Source organism: Pituophis catenifer, unplaced genomic scaffold, assembly GCF_029215685.1.
Source record: "Pituophis catenifer annectens isolate HBS135680 unplaced genomic scaffold, rPitCat1.0.hap2 SCAF_9, whole genome shotgun sequence".
Classification (NCBI taxonomy): domain Eukaryota; kingdom Metazoa; phylum Chordata; class Lepidosauria; order Squamata; family Colubridae; genus Pituophis; species Pituophis catenifer.
Window position 1 is genome coordinate 24,416,383 of NW_027256889.1, and position 22,636 is coordinate 24,439,018.

The following is a 22,636-nucleotide window of genomic DNA, read 5'->3' on the forward strand; positions in this document are numbered from 1 at the left end:
CCTTGTGTTTCATCCTAGCTGTAGTTACAGAAGAACCCACGCTTATTCTACTTATGTAATACGCCTAAGAAGTAAAACAGTTTCTTGGCCTTCGGTTAAAATCAAGTGTGGATTGCTAAAGTGAGTTCTTTGCCAACCGTAGCATTTCAATTTAAGAGCCACTTCCAAGGCTTAGTATTCAGAATCTAACAAGTAGCTTTCAAGGCTGCTGCCGCTTCGACACTCAATCCGCCAGCTTTTACTGTCCCTATAGTCCATGGAAAATTTTAAAAAATAGCAGGAACAATAAAGAAATTGTGATTTTCAGTAATATCTCCCCTGAGTATTTGCAACAAATTTTAGTAGGCACCTTCATGAAAAACTTCTGTAATTCTCAATTTTGCTACGGGAACTGGTCATCACAGAGAGACCAGATTGCTACATAAAACACATATTCAAACAACTAACAATCCAGCCCATGCAGGTTTACACAGAAGCAAATTCCATCAAACGTTCGCTTTTTTTTTTTTAAACAAATTAGTTGGTTTACAATTGCAGCCAGATTGGATTAAACTGAAAACAGTTAATAAATGGAGAGACTCCGTACTTATCCTTTTGAGAAATCCAGGAGCTCTCCTATGAACTTTTGAAGGGCTTCCATGTTGGCCCAGTACATATCGTCTTGTTATGTTTCATCTTCTGTTTGAACATTGGTTGGTTTGGTATCTTGCCTTTCGGGCTGCAAATCGGTCCAGACACAATGAGGACAAAACTGAACAAAAGGGCCCATTTCAGTAAGAGTGTCCTTTGCATATGCCTTGCTAAAGTAGCATCAAAGATCCGGTATCTAAAGCAGGAGTGTCTGAAGGAGGAGACACAATAAATTTCTCTAAGCATGACAAAGCAAAACATGAGTCTTAGTATTCTTTGAACTTAACAGTCAAATGCACCCTTTGGAGACCTCTCTTCTTCCGCACCTTTGGCAGATCCTCCTAATCCTCTCCAGATATGCAATGCAAACAAAATTGCCTTCTCCAGGATTCCAAACCCAAGATTTAAGCAGGAAGTGAAATGCTGACGGCTCCTGCCAGGTGGGAAGGTGGCCATACTGTACAAATATTGCAGAGGAATCCGTAAGCACGTGGCAAGCTACATAAGGTCTGAAAATGCTACATTCCTTAAAAAAAAAATGTTAGCAGTGCCGCATTCCACTTTTCCCCCCTTCTTTTGTTTTGTTTTTTTTAAGAAACACTAGGAGAACAAGCCAAAACTTCTCCTCCAGAGTTACCAAAAGAAAACAGGACTGAGAAAGAAAGAAACCCTAACATGCTCTCTTGAAGTGGGTTTAAACGGTTTAGATGCTGTCTAAGATGATTCAAAAACATGAGAAACGGTTTACTCGTTTTCACAGGCCATTTTCTTTGGGGTGATGTAACAGTCTTGAAACTGGCAGTTTTTTTATTGGGGAGTTGTTGTCATCGTTGTTTTTTCCCCTTAATACGTGTTTCTTTTCTTTCCCTTTCAATTCCTCCTCCATCACCTTCTGGATTTCTTCTACTTTGTCCACCCAGAGAGGGAGGGTCAGACATGTTTTAAAGTCACGGGAACAGTTTTCTCTTCTTGGAGGAGGAGGAAGAGGAGAAGGAAGGGTGATGGAAGGAAAAGACATGGAATATTTACAAACCATGCTACCGGAAGCCGTGGTAGTACAAGGCATTCTCTGTTGTTGAGTGTTGTCTTCTTTAAGGACAAGAAGGGCTTATTGAGCTCTCTAGCGACGACTGAGAAAGGCGACGAGTAAGGGGTCCAATGGTGGAGTCTGCCAATGAGGAAGTGGGAAAGAGCTTATACCAACCTGTCACTACACTGGACAGGTCCAGCTCATCTAGGACAATCTGAGCCATCCCCATGAAGCACTTGTGGTCCATGCGGCCATAATCTCCCCAGACAATCACCTAAAGGGGAAAAGGAGGACGAGTTGAATTACCAAGAGAATCCAAGAAAGGAGAATCAGGTAGAAAGCAGGAGGCCTTTACCAACACCCCATAATTAATCCTGGTTCTTCGTACTATTATAAATCATTAACAGCCTAGTTCTACTTATGTTGACTCTAGTCTAAATTAACCTTTCTTTGGGTTCCAGAACTTATTCTTAGATAAGATAGGAGTGGTCTATTTTGCATCTCAAAGATACTCCTTTAAACTGATTAGCATAAACCTTGCAGCCTTTAAAAAGTGAGTTTTGCATTCTGTCAATCATTTACTATCCTGGAGATGGGAAAATAGATGCTCTTGGTTAACTGATGTGGATCCCAGTTTATACATTAGGAGATATTAAAATGCCTTTTGACTGGTAGTCCTAGGGGCTATTTAAAAATATCCAATGGTTTGAAAATACCCTGATGTGCTTCTTCCATTTAGTTAAAGATTTGTGTCAATGCATCCAATAACCTCAACAAAGTACAGTTAGTTGTAACATTTTCCCCCTTAGCATCAGTTTTTAGTCAGCGTACAAAACCGGAAGGATCATTTCAATTGGTAAATTGAGAAGCACTCTGGTTCTGGTACCCTTTCAATATTATCTTACAACTACCCAACAGTGGGAGTTATCGGGAATCTGCCCTTTGCTCTCCTCTGACATCCATAATCAGATCTGTAATTCTTGACTTTCCCTAACTGAGTGATAAAGATCCTGAAAAGGAGGAGATGGAAAGGAAGTATATCATAAATTGCTCTTTCAACTAAAAATGAGTCAATAATTTTTAACTCCCATGCCTTTAACAACTCATCATTTGTGGAAATTTGCCTTTTCTCTTTTATTTATTTAATAATCAAATTTGCACAGCCACTCATCTCACATAAAGTGACTCTGGGCATCATACAACCAACCCTATGAAATCCCATTGCTCAAAATAAAAATCTTGCTTACACCAAGATCTCAATTAAGATTTCAGGGAAATATTTTCCTGAATCTCCATCAAACTACTATTTCCTTCTTCAGTATTGTGGAACCTGTGTTTTTCCATGTTTAGCACTTTCTGGAAGATTTTCTTAAGCAATATCTGAAAGGTCATTTGTTCACTTTTTAACTTTAATTGAACTTTGAACTCAGAATCTTTCTGAAGCTGAACAGCTCCATTTTTATCTAAATTGGGACTTCACAGAAAACTAGAGTCAAAACTTAAAGTCAATAGTGGAGGCAATTCATGATAACCCTCTTCTTCAATTTCAAGTATCTTCATAGCATTCAACCTCCCTACTGGGGCCTTCAGAACCTCTCAGGGAACGATACAAGTTCCCCAGCTGAAAGCTGCTAGGCTCTTAATTCTGATAAGGACACCAGAGACCCTTTTCAGAGGACAACCCAACAGGAATCTCTACTGTAGCCATACAGATTATCTACTTAATAGCTACCAGAATCACTTTCCCATAAAGGCCACAAAGAAACTGACTAGAATTTCTACTGGACCTATATAAGATGCCTGTCTAAAACCTAGTAGGAGGTTCTCTCCCATGGGGACACCAGGGGACTGCTGTGAGGGCATCTCAGTAGGCCTGTGGCTGAATTATGGCTCTAAAATGCATATGGGCAGAAGGAGGATCCTCTTACCCTTCAAAGAGGAGGAAAGCATTCACCTGTAGCATTTTACCCTGAGGGCCCTCATCAAACAGAAGGGCCTGCTGGTAGAGTGGATCAAAATTCTTCTTGACAGTCTTTGTTTTCTTCTTGGCCAAGCAAGCCCCATTTTCCAGCAGATACACTTTAACGTACGTGGCTGTATTGGCAGAGAGAGGGAAATAGAAGCAGGGAGCTTAATAACAGCTATTCCTCCCCAGGCTGGGATGCTTTCAACGTTCTACCAGATGCATCTGTAGAAGTATATTTGTGCATTCATGCGGGCAATGGCAAGGATTCCAACAAAGGAGAATATTTGTAGCTCAGGGTTGAAATGAGGAGTCTCATTTCAACTGGGAGCTACAAGGTTGGTGCTCTCTGAGCTTGGTTGTTTTCTTGCAGATGTTTCATTATTTGACTAGCTAACATCATAAGTGCTACCCTGTTTCCCCAAAAATAAGACCTCCCCTGATAATAAGCCCAATCGGGCTTTTGAGCGCATGCGCTAAAATAAGCCTCCTCCCGAAAATACACCCTCCCCAAAAATATTTAAATGCAGAGCTGGAAATCAGGTAAGATGGCAAGAGGAGCCCCATCTTGCTCCACACACCCCAAAATAATAAGACCTCCCCGAAAATAAGGCCAAGCGCTTATTTTGGGGCTCAAAAAAATATAAGACAAGGTCTTATTTTTCAGGAAACACGGTAGTTACTGAAGATGTTATATAGTTTGGGTAATAAAATGTCCACAAGGAAACAACCAAGCTCAGAGAGCATCAAGGACCCCTCAAGGAATGCTTTCATTCTTGCAATAACATTTTTGGCTGGCTAAACCCTCTACAGGGATTCCTCAACTTATAACGGTGCATAGCAATCATTCTAAGTTATCACAGACCCAGTTTCAAAATTCTGATGTTGGGCCTCCCTGTCAGCCTCAGCTTGCCTGCTTCAGCTGCCATAAGAAACGGGGAGGGATTAGGTATAGAGCAAAGGGGGGGAAGGGAGCAGGAAGGGGTTTTGTCTTTGTAGGAGGGGACTTCGTGAGAAACGAAACTGAATCTTCAAAAGGGGACGGCTGACCAACTGTTCGACATTCCTGATGAATGACGCTGCCAGACGTGTTGCCACCTGACCTTTGGAAGACCTTTGGATTGGCTGATGATTTATAAACACGAGGGGGGGAAGAAGCTTAGTAGATGCATTTCGCGCGTTTTGCTCACTTCCAGCTTTAACTGGGTTGTTAATCATTTCTTATTCAGTAAAAGTACCAAATTCTTCAAAATGCTTGAGTTTGGGGTTTTCTTTCCTGGATATTGAAGGAAGCATACCTGACACTCCCTTGCAGTCATGTGACCTCACTTGGGGTGCTTGGCCATTTGCAGCACCCCTTGATCACGTGACTGTAATTTACAATGATTTCACCAGAAATTGGTCTTCTGGTTTCTGGCAAAAAAGATGCCCCATAATAAACAATGGGCTTGTTTAATGACCACTGCAAGAAAAGGTCATAAAATTGAGCTCAGTAACATGGTGACCCATTTTATGACTGTCCTGATTTATAATTGTAATTGCTAGATTCAATTACGGTCATATCTCAAGGACTACCTGCATGTGCCAAGAAACTCAAATAAAATTTATTGGATTTAAGAGTAAGTTCTCAGTCCTAGGCCACAGATATTTTATTAATAAAGTATGTGATTAAGTACTGTTGCAATATTTTCAGGATCAGACTCAATAATATTAGTGAGAGTTGAAGGTTTAAATATACTTCCTTTTATTTACAATAGGCATTCTATATTCACTGAATATTCACAGATAGAAGCAAGGAAAAGGGTGTAGGTGGCTCCTTATATATACAATGGGTGGAGCTATAAGTGGGAGTGGTGAATTATGAATACATTAAGAAGTGAAGAATAAGTTAACCCCTGATACCCCATTCATATACTATTTACACATTAGAGAATAAGGCATTTACATCTGACAAATCCCCCTCTAAATGCCGATTCGTTATACAACACCAGTTACATTCAGATTCAGGACAATACAAGACATACAATTTAGATGTTAAATATTTGTGTTGCTTAGAAGGTAAAGGCTTTGTCAATATGTCAGCTAATTGTTCTGAAGTATCACAATGCACTGCTTTAATAAATCCATCCTGAGATAATTGCCTCACATGTTTAAATTTTATATCTATATGCCTGGACCTTTGTCCAATGGCATCAGATCTAGATATTTCAATGGCCGCTTTATTGTCTTCATGCATGACAAAAGGCAAAGCAGGTTTTTTCCAAACATCTGAAATTAAATCATTAAACCATACAAGGTTATTTGCAGCTTTGGATAAACAAACATATTCCGCTTCTGTCGTTGAAGTGGCTACTAGTTCTTGTTTACCAGTATACCAGTAAACTGGACAGTCATTTAAGAGAAAAATATAACCAGATGTACTTTTTCTGCATGATGTGTCTCCAGCCCAGTCCGCATCTGCATAACATGCAAGCTTTGGTTCTTTATTATCACTAGGTTCTAATACTAAGCAAAAATCTAATGTACTTTTCAGATATCTTAAAATTCTTTTAACAGCTTCCCAGTGATACATTGTTGGTTTGCTGACGTGTCTGGATAATAAATTGAGTGGTAAGGCGATATCTGGTCTAGTCCAATTAGATATATAAAGAAGTGAACCTATGATTGATCTATAAAACGTGTTATCCTTGAATTCAGGGGAAGATTCATCAGTATTTCTAAGAAAATCAGTTTGCATAGGAGTATCACAGGGTTTGGCATTGTTTAAATTGCATTTATTTAAAAGTTCTATAATCTTATCTCTCTGAGTAAGTTTGAATCCCCTTCTAGTCTTATTAATTTGAACACCAAGATATTTGTTCACTTTACCTAGAGATTTCAACGAGAAATGTTCATTTAACTTATTTACAAAAGTTTCTCTTCTCTCTTTGTGTTTTCCTATATATAAAATGTCATCTACATAAATCAACACAAATTCAATGTAATCATCACCCTTTTTGACAAAGAAACAGTTATCAGCAGTGGTAGCGTTGAAATCCATGGTCTTAAGTACTTTTACTAAACAATCATACCATCTTTTACCAGATTGTTTTAATCCGTATAAACTCTTGTTCAACAGCCAAATTTCATTTTTGTTGGTGTATTGACTGTGAGGTGCTCTTACGTATATTTCCTTATCTAGTTTTGCGTGTAGATACGCAGTCTGTATGTCATATTGAAATACATCAAGATTGAGTGCTGATGCTACCACTAGAGCTGTTTTGACACTCTCTGTTCTTACAGTGGGGGAATACGTGTCAGTATAGTCCTCCGGATATTTCTGTGCATAACCTTGTGCAACTAATCTAGCTTTATATAGAGTATTGCCTCCTTCTAAGTTCTTAATTTTATATATCCACCTGGTACCAATAATTGTTTTATCTTTAGGTGCAATTGCAGGTGTAAATACATTTAATCCTTGTAAACTTTCCATCTCTTTTTTCATAGCTAATTCCCATTTTTCTTTTTCTTCACGAGGGAGTTTTAACACTTCCTCATAAGTATTAGGTGTTATTGGCTCACCATCCATATGCATTATGTAATCTCTGTATTTATTTGGCATTTGATTTCTGTTGTTTCTAATGACTCTTTCAGGTTTGCTATTGTTATCATGCAAATATCTTGCTTCTTTTTTTGTTAGTGTGTCTGTCTTTATTTTGTGTTGGCTATTTGTCCAAGTTTTGGTTTTGCTTTTATATTTGTTGATATTCTGTTTTTCTATGGTCCCTTTCTCATGAGATTTTGTATCTTTACATTTATTTGGAAATATTTCATTAAGATGTAATTTAGACCAGTTGGCCTGTTCATGGAACACAGCTGTTCTGGAAACTATAAATTTGTTATTATTATCAATGAATCTGTACCCTTTGGTGCCAGTTTCATATCCCATAAATCTGAGTCTTCTGGATACGTTTTCTCCCTTTCTTCTCAACTGCTTAGGTATGTGTACGTCTGCAGTGACTCCAAATATGTGCATGTGTGCTAATTTCGGTTTCCTATTATACATTACTTCATATGGTGTCTTATTTACAATACTGGACCAGGTTCTATTTTGTGTGTAATTTGAATAATGTAAGGCTTCTGACCAAAATTGTTTGCTTAAGCCAGCATCCTCCAATGTGCATCTAATCATGGTTTGTAATGTGGAATTCTTTCTCTCTGCAATCCCGTTCTGAAACGCCGAAAATGGACTAGACGTGTAATGTAGCATTCCTCTATCCTTTAACCATTGGGAGAATTCTTTAGACATGAATTCACATCCCCTATCTGTCATAATTTGTTTTATTTTGATATTGTGTTGTGTTTCTATGCGTTTGTAAAATTCCTTAAATTTTTGAAAGGTTTCATCTTTGTGTTTTAATGTATAAACAAACCCATAACGGCTATAATCGTCTACTATTGTCAGGAAGTAACGTTTTCTATAGGTGATTGATGGAGTTAATGGGCCAACTAAGTCCATGTGTACTAAGTCAAAAATTTTGTTAGTTGATCTAGTAGATTTTCTTGGCCTGGGACTAGTTTTTAGTTTTGTAGATTTACATACTGAGCATTCCAAATAGTTTTCACAATTTTTTATTTTGACACCTTCTGCGTGTTCAGTCATTTTTTGTACTACAGGAAAACTGGCATGTCCTAACTTCCTATGTAAGATGTGAGCACACTCATCATGAATGGGTTTACCTATTTTTGGTTTTTTTTCATTGTGTGCATCTGCGTGATCATGAGATATTTTACATTCATCATTGTCACTGTTGCTAATATTTTCATCATCTGCTTCAATACAATCTTCCATATTTGAATCAATGTTATGCAACCATTTTTCCTTTGTTATCAGATAAGGTAGGCCTCCTTTAATCATCACAGTGCCTATATTTATTTTATTCTTCTCCAAAGTCGCTTTTCCCTTTGAGAAAACTATATTAATGTCAGAATCTCTACTTAGTTTTATGGCACTTAGTATGTTATGAGGTATTTCAGGTATTAACAATACCCCCTCTATTTCTCCTAGACCAGGCAAGGTTACATTTCCTCTGCCTAATACTTGAACCTTTTCTTGGTTAGCTACCTTTATTACAAATTTATCTTCTGTAAATGAAGACAATATATTTTTGTTATTAGTGGTGTGATTAGTTGCTCCAGAATCAATAAGCCAATTATTGTTCTCATTTTGCTGTATTTTAGTGTTGTCTTGTTTATTTAATCCATTTAGTGAACCAGATTTTCTATCCTTTGAATTATCTCTGCTCCCTCTATTCTCTTTGTAATTTGGTGGGCTTCTATATCTATGTCTATCTATGGAAGACTGTCTATAATTGTATTTGTTCCTATATTCTGACCTATGTCTTTCCTTTGAAATTTTGGGACAATCTCTTCTATTGTGTTCCCTGGATCCACAATTGTGACATTTAAATGTTTCATTATATTTTTCTTGGAAAGCTACTTTCCTATAAGGTTTGTGTTCTGTGTGATTGCTAGAACGATTTCTTCTTGAATTGTCTTCTGTTATCAATTTATTGGATAGACTTTCTATGGATAAATATCCTAGATTGATAGTGTCTAAATGTGACATAAAACTGTCCCATGATGAATCAAGTGAGTTGATAATAACACTTTTCATTGTTTGGTCTGAAATCACCTCCCCCCTCAAATGCAGCTCAGCTCTTATTTTGTTTAAAGATATTAAATGCTCACTTATGGAAACCCCTGGTTTCACTCTAGATGAAAAGAAATCCTTAGACATTCTTGTGGTGGTAGCCACACTATCGCTGTGAAACAAATTAAACATGCATTGAATAATTTCTGAAACAGTCAGATTAGGTTTGATGCTATGATACATTGCAGGAGACACACTAGATATTATTAAGAAAAATGCTCTATGGTGTAAACAATCTATTTTTAAAGTCCAAGGTCTTTTTGGGGGACTAGTGATAAAAAATAGTAAATTTTCCTTCATAAAGACAACCTGTAGCTGTTGATACCATTCTTGCAAGTTAATGCCATCAACCCTTAGTTTTGGGAAGTCACTGGGTAAATCTCCGACATTATTTTGTCCATTACTTACGACCTGAGGTAGTCCGTGGTCTCGCAAGTGTAGAAAATTGCAAAACGGCATGGGGATGCTCGCAACGAGTCTGCGTGGTTCTCTCGCCAGTTCATGTCTTCCCGGACCGTCTGCGTAGTTTCGCGCATGCGCGTTGTCCATTTCTTCTTTGAAGTCGTCGTGGAAGGTTCTCTCCGTTGCGGCTCGCTCGCTCTGCTCTGCTTCAGACGAGTCGGTCTCTGGTTCGACCTTGGGAGTTCTGACGACGGCGGCTGCTCTTCTTTTTCTTTTGGGGGCGTTGGCACTTGCTTCGGTCTGTGGTGTAGGGCGGAATCGACAAGGCTCTCTGGGTTCGGGCGTCGTCGCTTTCGAAGTCAGGATGGGAGCGGGCAGGTCTTGAGGTATCGGCTTGCTCGCTCGCTTCTTCGGTGGCTCTTTGGTAATTTTTAGTTTTGGCCCAAATGCAGCAAAAAGTGTTTTCATTGCTGATTTTATTTGGGATTTTGTTGAGTCATCTTCACTTTCTGATTCTGATTCTTCTGAGGAGTTCGAATCTTCTTTTTCATTTTCGTTGTCTGATAACGTTTTTCGCGCCAGAAATTTTGAATTGAGCATTTTGATTGGCTCTGCTTCGCTCACCTTGGAGGCCTGTTGAAACCAAGATGGCTGCCATTCAAAATTTCGCGCGGGATCACTGTTTTTCTTCTTCGTAATGACTTTCTCTGCAGTCATATCACTCACTATTTTTGGGTCTTTAGACTTCTCATTAGTGATGTTTTTCTCTCTCGCTGCTCCGCTGTTCTTCAGCATTTCTTGGAGGTTCGCGATGAGGCTTTCATCATTCTTGTGGCTTTTTAATAGTTTTAATATCTCTGACCTGAGTTCGTTATTCTCTATTTCAATTTCCTCCTGGTCATCATTTTCGTCTATTATTTCTTCGTCTTCAGTGGTGTATTCTTCGGATTCTCTCGAAATTGCGTTTGTGGATTCGTTGATTATTTCTTGTTCTGTTTCCATTTCTTTGCTGTAGGCCCTGGTGTTGGGCCTATCTTTCTTAGACATTTTTAAGTTTTTATTGAGTCAATTAACCATCCTCTGCTACCAGCTTGTTGCAATATTTTCAGGATCAGACTCAATAATATTAGTGAGAGTTGAAGGTTTAAATATACTTCCTTTTATTTACAATAGGCATTCTATATTCACTGAATATTCACAGATAGAAGCAAGGAAAAGGGTGTAGGTGGCTCCTTATATATACAATGGGTGGAGCTATAAGTGGGAGTGGTGAATTATGAATACATTAAGAAGTGAAGAATAAGTTAACCCCTGATACCCCATTCATATACTATTTACACATTAGAGAATAAGGCATTTACATCTGACAAGTACATTGTAATGCAGTTACCTATTATATTAAATGCCAAGTTAACCCAGATTCAATATGGGGCTTCAACCCAGTTAACAGGAATACAGTAGTTAAGTGGGTACACAAAGATACCAACATTTCTGATTTATTGTAGAAAAGCCTGCAAATCATTAGGAAAGGATTTCACTTACTTCTGTGGGAAGTAAAATGGGAACTCCATTTATATCCAAGAGTTCGATTCTGAGGGGCTCAAGGTTGGCTCAGCCTTCCAGCCTTCCGAGGTCGATAAAATGAGGACCCAGATTACTGGAGGCTCTGTAAACCACTTAGAGGGGGCTGTGAAGCACTGTGAAGTGGGATATAAGTCTATGTGCTAAGTGGGAAGGAAGGAAGGAAGGAAGGAAGGAAGGAAGGAAGGAAGGAAGGAAGGAAGGAAGGAAGGAAGGAACAATAGGCTGACTCTGTAAACCGCTTAGAGGGGGCTGTAAAGCACTGTGAAGCAGTATATAAGTCTAAGGGCTATTGCTCTTGCAATCTTCAAATCTTCAAATTACTCTGCCACTTTCTCCTGCCTGCTCTGTGTAAAGGATTAGAAGTGAGTCTCTTTTGGCAGGGAAGGAATTTTCAATCTACTACTTGTTCTGGTAGCAGCCAAGCCACCTGTTTTTGACTGGGTTAGCTTCCAAGTATTTAAACAGTTTGAATTTACTTCAAAACATGTTCATTTGCTTAGACCCTTTCTAGGTCAATTGAGTGAACTTACATCTGTGGTTTTTTTTTTTTTTTTTTTTTTAAAGGCATAAACTAGACAAACGACTTTCCGTAAATACCAAGAATTGTTCCAGGCAGCTTTTCATCTTATCTCTATTCAGTCTTATCCAGGAAGGAATTACTTACAAGGAAAAGATTTGGCTGTTAGTTTGGGCGTGAGGTCTCGGGCTTCTATCACTTCCACTTCTAGCTGTCCGTTCCGGTCAATCATCGCAACATGGACGTCACCTAAGAAGTAGCAGTAAAGTCAGCATGGTCACAACTCAAGAGCTTTGTAATGTCCACATGTGATTGTGCAAAATAAAGGGGAGAAAAAAACAGCATAAAAGAAAAAAAGTATCCTTTATTTTTTTAGAAGTCCCAAAACATTTGGGGTGCATCCATCTTGATTAATATTATTCCCCTGAGAAAAGGGTCTGTCAAAATTCAGTGGGATTTTTTTGATATAATAAAGAATAGTCTTTTGCCCTTCACACCAATGTCTTGCCCCATTTCCATGTGTGATTGTGGTGTCTTGGCTCATTTTAACGTTTTGTGGTAGATCTATATTAGGAGACCTTTTTAAGTTATGGAAATCATGGAATTCTGATGGAGATGTTACGGTTCTCCAAATATTGCTGAATCGTACCTTTCAGGAAATCTAAGGAACATGGCCTAGGGTAAGAAAAATAGAAAGCCTATAAATTTAATCCATGAATAGAAATAAATAAATAAACTATTAGCCTCGTGATGTGACCAGAACAATCTGGAACTGAACACACTCAAAATCGTAGAAATGGTGGTGGACTTTAGGAGAAACCCTCCCATACTACCACCTCTTACAATACTAGACAACATAGTATCCACAGTAGAGACCTTCAAATTTCTAGGTTCTACCATATCTCATAAGCTAAAATGGACACCCAGCATCAAAAACATCATCAAAAAAGCACAACAAAGAATGTTCTTTCTGCGCCAACTCAGAAAGCTCAAACTGCCCAAGGAGCTGCTGATCCAGTTCTACAGAGGAATTATGGAGTCTGTCATCTGCACCTCTAGAACTGTCTGGTTTGGCTCTGCAACCCAACAAGACAGACACAGACTTCAGAGGACAATTAGAACTGCAGAAAAAACAATGGCTACCAACCTGCCTTCCATGGAGGACCTGTATACTGCACGAGTCAAAAAGAGGGCTGTGAAAAGATCTACAGATCCCTCACATCCTGGACATAAACTGTTTCAACTCCTACCCTCAAAACAACGCTATAGAGCACTGCACACCAGAACAACTAGACACAAGGACAGTTTTTTCCTGAACGCCATCACTCTGCTAAACAAATAATTCCCTCAACACTGTCAACTATGTCTGTACTACTATTAATCTTCTCATTGTTCCTATCACCCATCTCCTTCCACTTATGATTGTATGATTGTAACCTTGTTGCTGGTATCCTTAAGATTTATATTGACTGTTTCCTAGTATGATTTGATTGCTTATTTATACCCTATGACTATCATTAAGTGTTGTACCTTAGGACTCTTGATGAATGTATCTTTTCTTTTATGTACATTGAGAGTGTATACACCAAGACAAATTCCTTGTGTGTCCAATCACACTTGGCCATTAAAGAATTCTCAACCTTGGCAGCTGAAGATGTATGGACTTCAACTTCCAGAATTCCCCAGCCAGCTGACATCAGGAATCCTTACACTAAAGAAGATTTTACTAAGTAAATCACAATTAGACAGGTTCAAAAAACACTCAGCCATAAACCATGATTTCTAAACTACAGGGGCAAAACACAATTTATGGCCCAGTATATATATGTGCATACTACACAGTCCCTCACAAAACATGAACCCAGGGAGGCTGTCAATTAAGAAAGATCCCAAAGGAGATCCTCCTCCATCAAGTGACCCTGAACCTCAAAAGGGCTGAGATGGTCACCAAAAGTTTACTCACCCATTGGTGGAGTAGCCAGTGTTTGTCGCCCTACAATTTGCGCTGGTCCAAGACCATCTAGGAAGTCACTGAACTGGCTTTCAACTCCCAGCTTGGTTGTGGGGAAAATAAATCTGAAGGAAAGGGTGAGAAAGACAGTGTGTGAGAAAAAGAAGACATAGCATGAAAGAACATGCAGAAAAGAGATCCTTCTCCACCTACATTTGGTCCCAGAGCATTTTGTCCTGCCTTCACATGAGACGGGCCAACAAAGCAACTGAAAGACATTTCAGTTTTGGGGTGGCCTTATCTATCAGTTAATATTAGCAGGACATTTTCCTTTTTAAAAAAAAAATGGAACACTTGTTTTTATATTCTCTGTGCAGTGTCTACTCTTTATTCAATGATTACATTAATTAGGACTTACGTGCCATCGGAGCTGTTGCTGTTAGTACTTCCATCAGTTGACTCCCGACTGCCTTGACGGGTGACCCTGTTTCTCATCTCCACAGCAATCCCAGTTTCGGTGCTGCGACGAATGTTACTTCGAAGTTTCTTTAAGCCACCATCTGGGGGGGGGGGGGGGAGAAATCACATAAATAGTGGGTGAGGCAGTCCAGGGGCATCATCTCACAGCCAGGGAAGGATAGGACTTGTCCTACAATCGGGTGAAATCCAGCAGGTTCTGACAGGTTCTGGAGAACCGGTAGCGGAAATTTTGAGTAGTTCAAAGAACCTACAAATACCACCTCTGGCTGGCCCCAGAGTGGGGTGGGAATGGAGATTTTGCAGTATCCTTCCCCTGGAGTGGGCTAGGAATGGAGATTTTGCAGTATCCTTCTCCTGCCACACCCACCAAGCCACGCCCACAGAACCAGTAATAAAAATATTACTGGGATTCATCCAGTTTGCACCACTTTGGGAGAACCGGTTGTTAACTTTCTGAGCAGTTTGGCGAACTGGTTGTTGGAAGAAAATCATTAGAGCAGAGAACCGGTTGTTAAATTATTTGAATCCCACCATTGGGGAGATCCATGCTGATGCTGGTTTGTTTCTTTCCTGCCTACCTCTAGCATTTGGATGGATGCAAAGGCCTCCTGTCTTCTGCATTCTCCAATGAAAATAAGCTCTTTTGAGCAAAGCAGAAATACTGATTTGTCTCCCCTCCTTCTTCTCTCTTTGGAAAGCCATCAGAGATTGAATCTGAACAGTTGCCCTGGGCAGTTACGTCTGCTTTAGGATTAGCATGCACAGACAGGGTTATTGGGTATCTGCAAAGCCCGTGTCCCAGTAGGGGGCAACTCCAGAAGTCTTCTGTCTTCTGTTTGCAAGCAAACAATGAAGCAAGGATGAGTAGTTACTACTACATGTTTTTACCTCTGGGAGGCTGAGCAGATTAGACCCAGAAGGAGAGAAAAGCAAATACTGTGACAGAAACAGTCACAAGCTGGGGGAATGGCTGCCCCTGGGAGCAGGACGCATAGAAACATCTCACCCCTGGGCTTCCTGAACCCAGGGACCAGTGCTGATGGTCTCTGCAGGCTTCCATATAACCTTTTTTAAAAATGTTTTTGCTCCTGAACTGATGAAATATTTGTATGAAGTTGTTTTTTGTTTGTGATTTATGGTTTGGTTTGGGTAGACTCCCACCACTTCAGTGAAATATAAAGACAATAGGTGTATCAGTCAGCCAGGATATATAGAATAAAGATACATACGTGCATCAATGGGATTGATCTGCCCCGCTCACTTTGGCAGGAGGGCTTGCTAAAGACCCCGTTGGCCAAGAAATTTCAGCTAATGGGGTCTAGGAGAGACCGCATTCTGTGGCCCTCACCCTCTGGAACACCTTGCATCTGGAGGCGAGATCTGCCTTCACCTTTCTGGCCTTAAAACTTGGCTCTGCTGGCTGGCTAACCCAGGTGTCTGCAACCTGCGGCTCCGGAGCTGCATGCGGCTCTTTGAGCCTTCTGCTGTGGCTCCCTGTCAGGTGATCCCACCAATGGCTGGCCTTGCCCTCTGCCCCCCACCTCCCAATCACTCCTCACCTGGCCTGAGAAGGTAAGGGCGACGGCAGGGAATGGAGAAGCAGCCAGGGCAGAGACAGAGGGATACAGAGAGGGGGAGAGAGAGACATAGAGAGATACAGAGAGAGGGGAGAAGAGAGAGGGGAAGGAGGGAAAGAAAGAGAGATGTCAAAAGGGTTTTATGGTTCCCGGTGTTTTTTAACAATCGGTTCTCTGCCCTAATGACCGGCTGGGTAGGTGTGGCTAGGGGGGGGTCATGTGACTGGTGGAAGTGAGTGATTTTGAGTTGGCCACGCCCACCCAGGTTTTGTGGCTCCCGGTGTTTTCTTTTTTGTGGGAAATGGGTCCAAATGGCTCTGAGTGTTTAAGGTTGCAGACCCCTGGGCTAGACATATCTAGTTCCCTCTATCATTCATCATATGATTTAGCCTCCAGATCTATTGAGATGCTAGAAAGAGTACAAACAAAAGCAACAAAGATGATAAATCTTTGTTGCTTTTGCCTGTACCAGTGGTGGGTTGCCCCTGGTTCGGACTGGTTTGCAAGAACCAGTAGTAAAACAGGCGGAAAGCTCTACCCAATGACCCGGATGTCATCATAGGCAATCTGCACATGCGCAGAAAAGTGTGCGCTCGCGGGCATGATGCGAACCAATAGTAAAGGTAAGTAGAACACACTCCTGGCCTGTACGCTTTCTAGCACAGAAAGTTTCTCAACATTTAGTCAGTCAATTAGTTTCTCAAGATTTAGTCAATCAATCAGCTGGTTACAAATACATTGGAGGACTTACATTCTAGAACAAAGTTTCAAATGACTACTTTCTGACTATGGTATTTCTGCAAGCCATAGGATCAGCATTGTGATTCACGCTACAAACTCGCCGAGGTTACTTACAACCCTAACAGCTGTATTTGGACAATATACTAAGTTTGATTAGTTTTAGCTTAGGTTAATGCTTTTTTGTAGTTTAGAATGTTGGCTGAATGGTTACCATTTGGGCTTGGTGTTAATCACAGCAAGATAACAGGTGCTGTCGATTCTGAAGTCCTCCGATTCTAGAAACATTCCAACTTTGTCGCTACATGAAGATGCACTCCCCAAATAGAGGCCAGATTTGGAATCTGGCAATCTCCTGGACGTACAGTATATCTCTTGGTAGATGGCCAGGACAGGGGTGAAATCCAGCAGATTCTGACAGGTTCTAGAGAACCAATAGCAGAAATTTTGAGTAGTTCAGAGAACCGGCAAATACCACCTCTGGCTGGTCCCAGAGTGGGATGGGAATGGGGATTTTGCAGTATCCTTCCCCTGGAGTGGGGTAGAAATGGAGATTTTGCAGTATCCTTCCCCAGCCACGCCCACTAAGCCACACCATGCCCACCAAGCCACGCCCGCAGAACCAATAGTAAAAAAAAATGAATTTCACCACTGGGCCAGGAAAGCTTTAGTTTGACTTTGGCGAATGTTTGAGGTGTTTCCTGCAACAGGAGGCATTATTTATGTTTATTCGTGTGCTTATCACCTCACAACCAGGCTACTGAAAATCACTCTGCATGGGCTCATCGTGAAGACCATTCAGAAGCTACAGCTGTCTGCACGGTAATAATTCAATCCTGATTTTGCCTCATAACTCACTTCTGAGAGAGTGGCACAGTTTGCCAGCTGGCTTCCAGATGCAATTCAAAATGCATCCTTAGTGGCTTATTATATGACACGAATAGGATCTGGGTATCTGTGAGACCATCTCTTCCACATAAAATCTAACCATCTGAGAAGAGCCAAGAGAAAGACCTTACAGGTGTCTTTCCATCAGGAGTGATGATGACAGAGAGATAAGAGATGAGCCAGTTGTCGTTTTAAGCCCAGAAAGTCATCAATCCAGGAACCAGGTAATGTGGGTTGTATATTACAATCTGTTTATAAGAGATGTTTGAAAAAAGAACTTCCTGACACTGTAAAGTGAACAGACTTTGCCATAAAAATAGCAATAGGAGTCAATCATCATTATCATCCCTATGTTGCAGGTTGAGGTAAGGTAAAGCACAACTTACTCAGTTTGCATAAGTTGTTGTTAGTTGCGAAGTTGTGTCCAACCCATCACGACCCCATGGACAATGTTCCTCCAGGCCTTCCTGTCCTCTACCATCCTCTGGAGTCCATTTAAGATCATGTCTATTGCTTCAGTGACTCCATCCAGCCACCTTGTTCTCTGTCGTCCCATTCTTCTTTTGCCCTCAATCACTCCCAGCATCAGGCTCTTCTCCAGTGAGTCCTTCCTTCTCATTAGGTGGCCAAAGTATTTGAGTTTCCTCTTCAGGATCTGGCCTTCTAAAGAGCAGTCAGGGTTGATCTCCTTTAGGACTGACCGGTTGGATCGCCTTGCAGTCCAAGGGACTCGCAGGAGTCTTCTCCAGCACCAGAGTTCAAAGGCCTCCATTCTTTGGCGCTCAGCCTTTCTTATGGTCCAACTTTCACAGCCGTACATTGCAACTGGGAAAACCATCGCCTTGACTACACACACTTTTGTTGGCAGGGTGATGTCCCTCCTTTTTAGGATGCTGTCTTGATTTGCCATAGCTTTCCTCTTAAGGAGCAAGTGTCTTTTAATTTCTTGGCTGTAGTCTCCAAGTGTGGTGATCTTGGAGCCCAGGAAAGTAAAATCTGTCACTACCTCCATTTCTTTCCCATCTATTTGCCAGGATTTGCATAAGTAGCAAATTAAAATGCATCCAATGAAAAAAGACCATGGGCCTGTCATAGGATCCAGCAAAGTTGCAAACTCTTTCTGACCACTAATCAGAATGAAACAGGTCACATACTGCCTCCTGGTGGTCAAGGTACCTGATGCCCCCAAGAATACCATCCTACTCACCCCACCCCCAAAAAAAACAATACCACTCCAAAGCCTATTGACTGAGTTTTTAAGGTTCATACGGTACATGCTCCTCCGGGCTCACAGCTCACTGTTTTCACACAGTTGTGTCTACAGAAAAACACCTTCTCTTTTGCCTATCGAGGGAGAAAGAATGTTCTTCAGGGCTCTGACATAATGCATTTTTGGGAGTATAAAACACACCTTAGTTTTTGGGGAGGAAAATAAGAAAAAAGCTGATTGGCAGGTGGATCGGCCTCCCGGAATACCCCCAATCAGCTGTTCCCAGAGGTGAATTTTAGCAACAGGTTCCTTGGTTGTGAGCTCTGTGCCTTGCTTTTTTTTTTTTTTTTTTTTGCTTTTTTTCCTGCCTCTGAAACTTCTGAAACTCTGTTTCAGAAAAAAACTTTTTTTCCTGCCTCTGAAAGCCTCCGAAACAGAGCTTCAGAAAAAAAGCCTCTGAAGCTCTGTTTGGGGGCTTCTTTTCTGAAGCTTCATTTCTGATGCTTTTTTCAGCCTCTGAAACCTCCGTTTGAGAAGCTGGGCGGGGCTACATTCGGAATATAAGACACACCCAGATTTTCACCCTCTTTTTTGGGGGAAAAAGGTGCGTCTTATACTCCAAAAAATACGGTCAATATGACTGCTCCTGATTGCTGTTGTCAGGTTGCTTTATAAAATACAGGGTGTGCTGCTGTAAAGGCTGACATTGGCAAAGCCACAATTCTCAAGCCAGACAGAATATTATATAAACACGAAACAGGTATCTCTGACTCCCAAGGCCAAGAAAACAACAGCTAAAAGTCTACTGAATAAAGAGTGGGAGAAAGGGGTTAGGATTTGAACCCTGCTGCTTGCATCCACCCAGCCACCGCTTGTATACAGCTTAATTCCTACTTGATGTGGGAGACCCATCCAAAGCAACTGATTTATCAGCATTTAGCGCCTTGAGGCATGTTTAATTTTCTGGAAAGCCAAGACTGATCTTGCCATGCCTGGTGGGTAGTCCGACATGCCAAAGACAACTTCGATCTTCCCATACAAAGAGCCAACTTTAGAATTCACAACAATGCATTCGGAGCAATAAATCTGTCTCTGTTCGAGGCTTTCTCCTGCTCCTGGGTCTAATTTGCAGAGCTGCACAGGAACTAATATCCTCCTGATCAGACAGGAAAGGAAACGACCCCTCTGTGCTTCAGTTTTATTGTTCAGATATCAAGCATTAGACGTGATCTTTTCCTCTGGCAAAGGTGATAGGAACCCTAGTTGGTCAATCCCCTTAATGGTATACGAGAATGGCCTTGGGAGACAGGAGGAAGAGCTGAAGCTAAGTATCAGATAAGAGGCAGCTGAGCCCACAGAAGGAATGAGGGTGGAGCAAATGCCTTAGGAGGGACCCTCGCTAGTTTCTTGGACTGTAAAGGTGATGGGAGAGGGATGTTGTGGTCCATCAGCAGCCTGCAGAACTGGCAGTGGAATCGGACAGTGAGGAGGCTGGAGAAGACAATGGGCCAGTCCTGGAGTCTTGGGAAGGCCCAGACGAGGGTTCTGCGTCTGAAGCAGAGATGGGGCCAGGGCTATCTGGGAGTGATGTGTGGACTCCGGAGCCTCCAGAGTCAGACAGTAGAGAGGCAGAGGAACAGAAAGAGCCTGTTCCTAGTGCATGCATGCGCAGAGCTGCCAGAAGTCAAGAGCAGCTAAAGCAAAAGGGATGACTCAGGAGTAAGGCCAGGAGATGATTGGCCCCTCCCATAAGGCTTAAAAGAGCAGCAAAGGCTCTTGGAATCTTTGTAGGAAAGCAACGTTGCTAAATCTGTTTCCACTCGGCGTCTCTTGTTTCTGAACTTCGTGGGCTTTGCCAAGAAAGGCCTTTAGCAGGGTGCGAAAGAAGATAAAGGTTTGTGATAAGCCTGAAGGATTTATTCTGAAAAACTTGGTTTTCAATTAATTTGGACTAAACTGGGAATGAAGTAATTCTCAGCTGTTATAATAAAATAGCTTTGTTTGAGACTAATTATGTCTTGTAATGACTAAGTGAGCCTAGGTCACAACAAAAGAGATATTTTCAGACTTGCAAGATTTTGTTAATGAAACCAGTTAATGAAACCAGTATCTCAACCTTGGCACCTTGAAGAGTTACAGACTTGAAGAAGTGCAGAAAACATGCTGGCTGTGGAATTCTGGGACTTGAAGTCCACACTTCTTCAAGTCATCAAGGTACAGAAATACTGATGTAACCTTACAATTAAGGTAGGATTAGTACTTCTGGGTGTGCTTTTGCTCCTGGACTATCTTGCAAGACTGACAATCCCCCCAAAATGTACTTTGCTCTGCAGGACAAGGGTTAGGAGAAGAACCCACCAGCACAGAGGTGGGTTTCAGCAGGTTCTGACCAGTTCTGGAGAACCGGTAGTGGAAATTTTGAGTAGTTTGGAGAACCGGTAGTAAAAATTCTGACTGGCCCCCATCTATTCTCTGCCTCCCAAGTCCCAGCTGATTGAGAGGAAATGGGGATTTTGCAGTAACCTTCCTCTGGAGTGAGGAGAGAATGGAGATTTTACAGTATCCTTCCCTTAGAGAGGGAAGAGAATGGAGATTTTACAGTATCCTTCCTCTGGAGTGGGGTGTGAATGGGGATTTTACAGTATCCTTCCTCTGGAGTGGGGAGAGAATGGGGATTTTACAGTATCCTTCCTCTGGAGTAGGGAGGGAATGGAGATTTTACAGTATCCTTCCCTTAGAGTGGATGGAAATGGAGATTTTACAGTATCCTTCCCTTAGAGAGGGAAGAGAATGGAGATTTTACAGTATCCTTCCTCTGGAGTGGGGTGTGAATGGGGATTTTACAGTATCCTTCCTCTGGAGTGGGGAGAGAATGGGGATTTTACAGTATCCTTCCTCTGGAGTAGGGAGGGAATGGAGATTTTACAGTATCCTTCCCTTAGAGTGGATGGAAATGGAGATTTTACAGTATCCTTCCTCTGGAGTGGGGAAGGAATGGAGATTTTACAGTATCCTTCCCCTGCCATGCCCACCAAGCCATGCCCACCAAGCCATGCCACGCCCACCAAACCACGCTTACAGAACCGGTAGTAAAAAAAAAACTGGATTTCACCACTGCACCAGCATTTGATAAAAGAGCAGTTCCAAAGGCATTTCTACATTTTTTTAAAAAAACAAACCCTAACAACAACATACTTCCATTGGCCTCTAGAACAAGTGCAATGCTAGACATGACATGACATGAGCTGTATATCCAATCAGAACTTATTTTTGAAGTATTAATTCATCTCCTGAGGTTATAATTTACGTAAAATGGGAGCCTCGAACTAAGGGGCCTTTTCCAAGTCAGCAAATCCACCCTTTGTAGCAGCAGAAACAACGGCTAATTTTTAGGCAGGAGAAAATTGCCAAATGAAATTACATCTTGCCAGATGCTCACTAGGTGGCTCTAAGAATCATTCCATTAATCACAGGGTTCAATATCAAACAAATGCCGAATGAGACTAATTCATGCAAACAATTGCGCTAAATAGACACACACACGCACGCACACAGAAGACTTCATAAACATAGAAGGAAGTCTACGTTTGCCAATTTGCTAACATGAATCTACAGCTGCAAAAGGCATGCAACATTGAAAAGAAAGAGCCTTGAAAGAGCCTTGGTGGCACAGCAGAATAAAGCACTGTTAAGTAACACCAGCTGCTTGCAATTACTGCAAGTTCAAATCTCACCAGGCTCAAGGTTGACTCAGCCTTCTATCCTTTCGAGGTAGGTAAAATGAGGACCCGGTTTGTGGGGGCAATAAGCTGACTTTGTATAAAGAAGAACACCGCTTGGGGGGGGCGAAAGCCCTACTAAGCAGGTATCTACAAAAAGTATGAAGGCTATTGCTTAACGCATTGTAAGCCTCCCTGAATCTCCGGAAAAGGGCGGCATATAAATCGAACCAATAAATACATAAATGAATAAAA

General features: G+C 41.2%; 1 protein-coding gene across 1 annotated transcript in view; it reads right to left on the reverse strand.

Moving 5' to 3' along the window:
- Positions 1–1,721: 1,721 nt before the first annotated feature.
- Positions 1,722–22,636, reverse strand: part of RIMS3 (regulating synaptic membrane exocytosis 3) — a 44,373-nt gene continuing 23,458 nt past the window's right edge. The window contains exons 2-6 of the mRNA XM_070949686.1: positions 14,188–14,329; positions 13,782–13,894; positions 11,966–12,067; positions 3,615–3,754; positions 1,722–1,934 (exon numbers count right to left, since the gene is read on the reverse strand). Coding sequence (XP_070805787.1) covers positions 1,722–1,934; positions 3,615–3,754; positions 11,966–12,067; positions 13,782–13,894; positions 14,188–14,329 — 710 coding nt within the window. The remainder of the gene's footprint in view (positions 1,935–3,614; positions 3,755–11,965; positions 12,068–13,781; positions 13,895–14,187; positions 14,330–22,636) is intronic.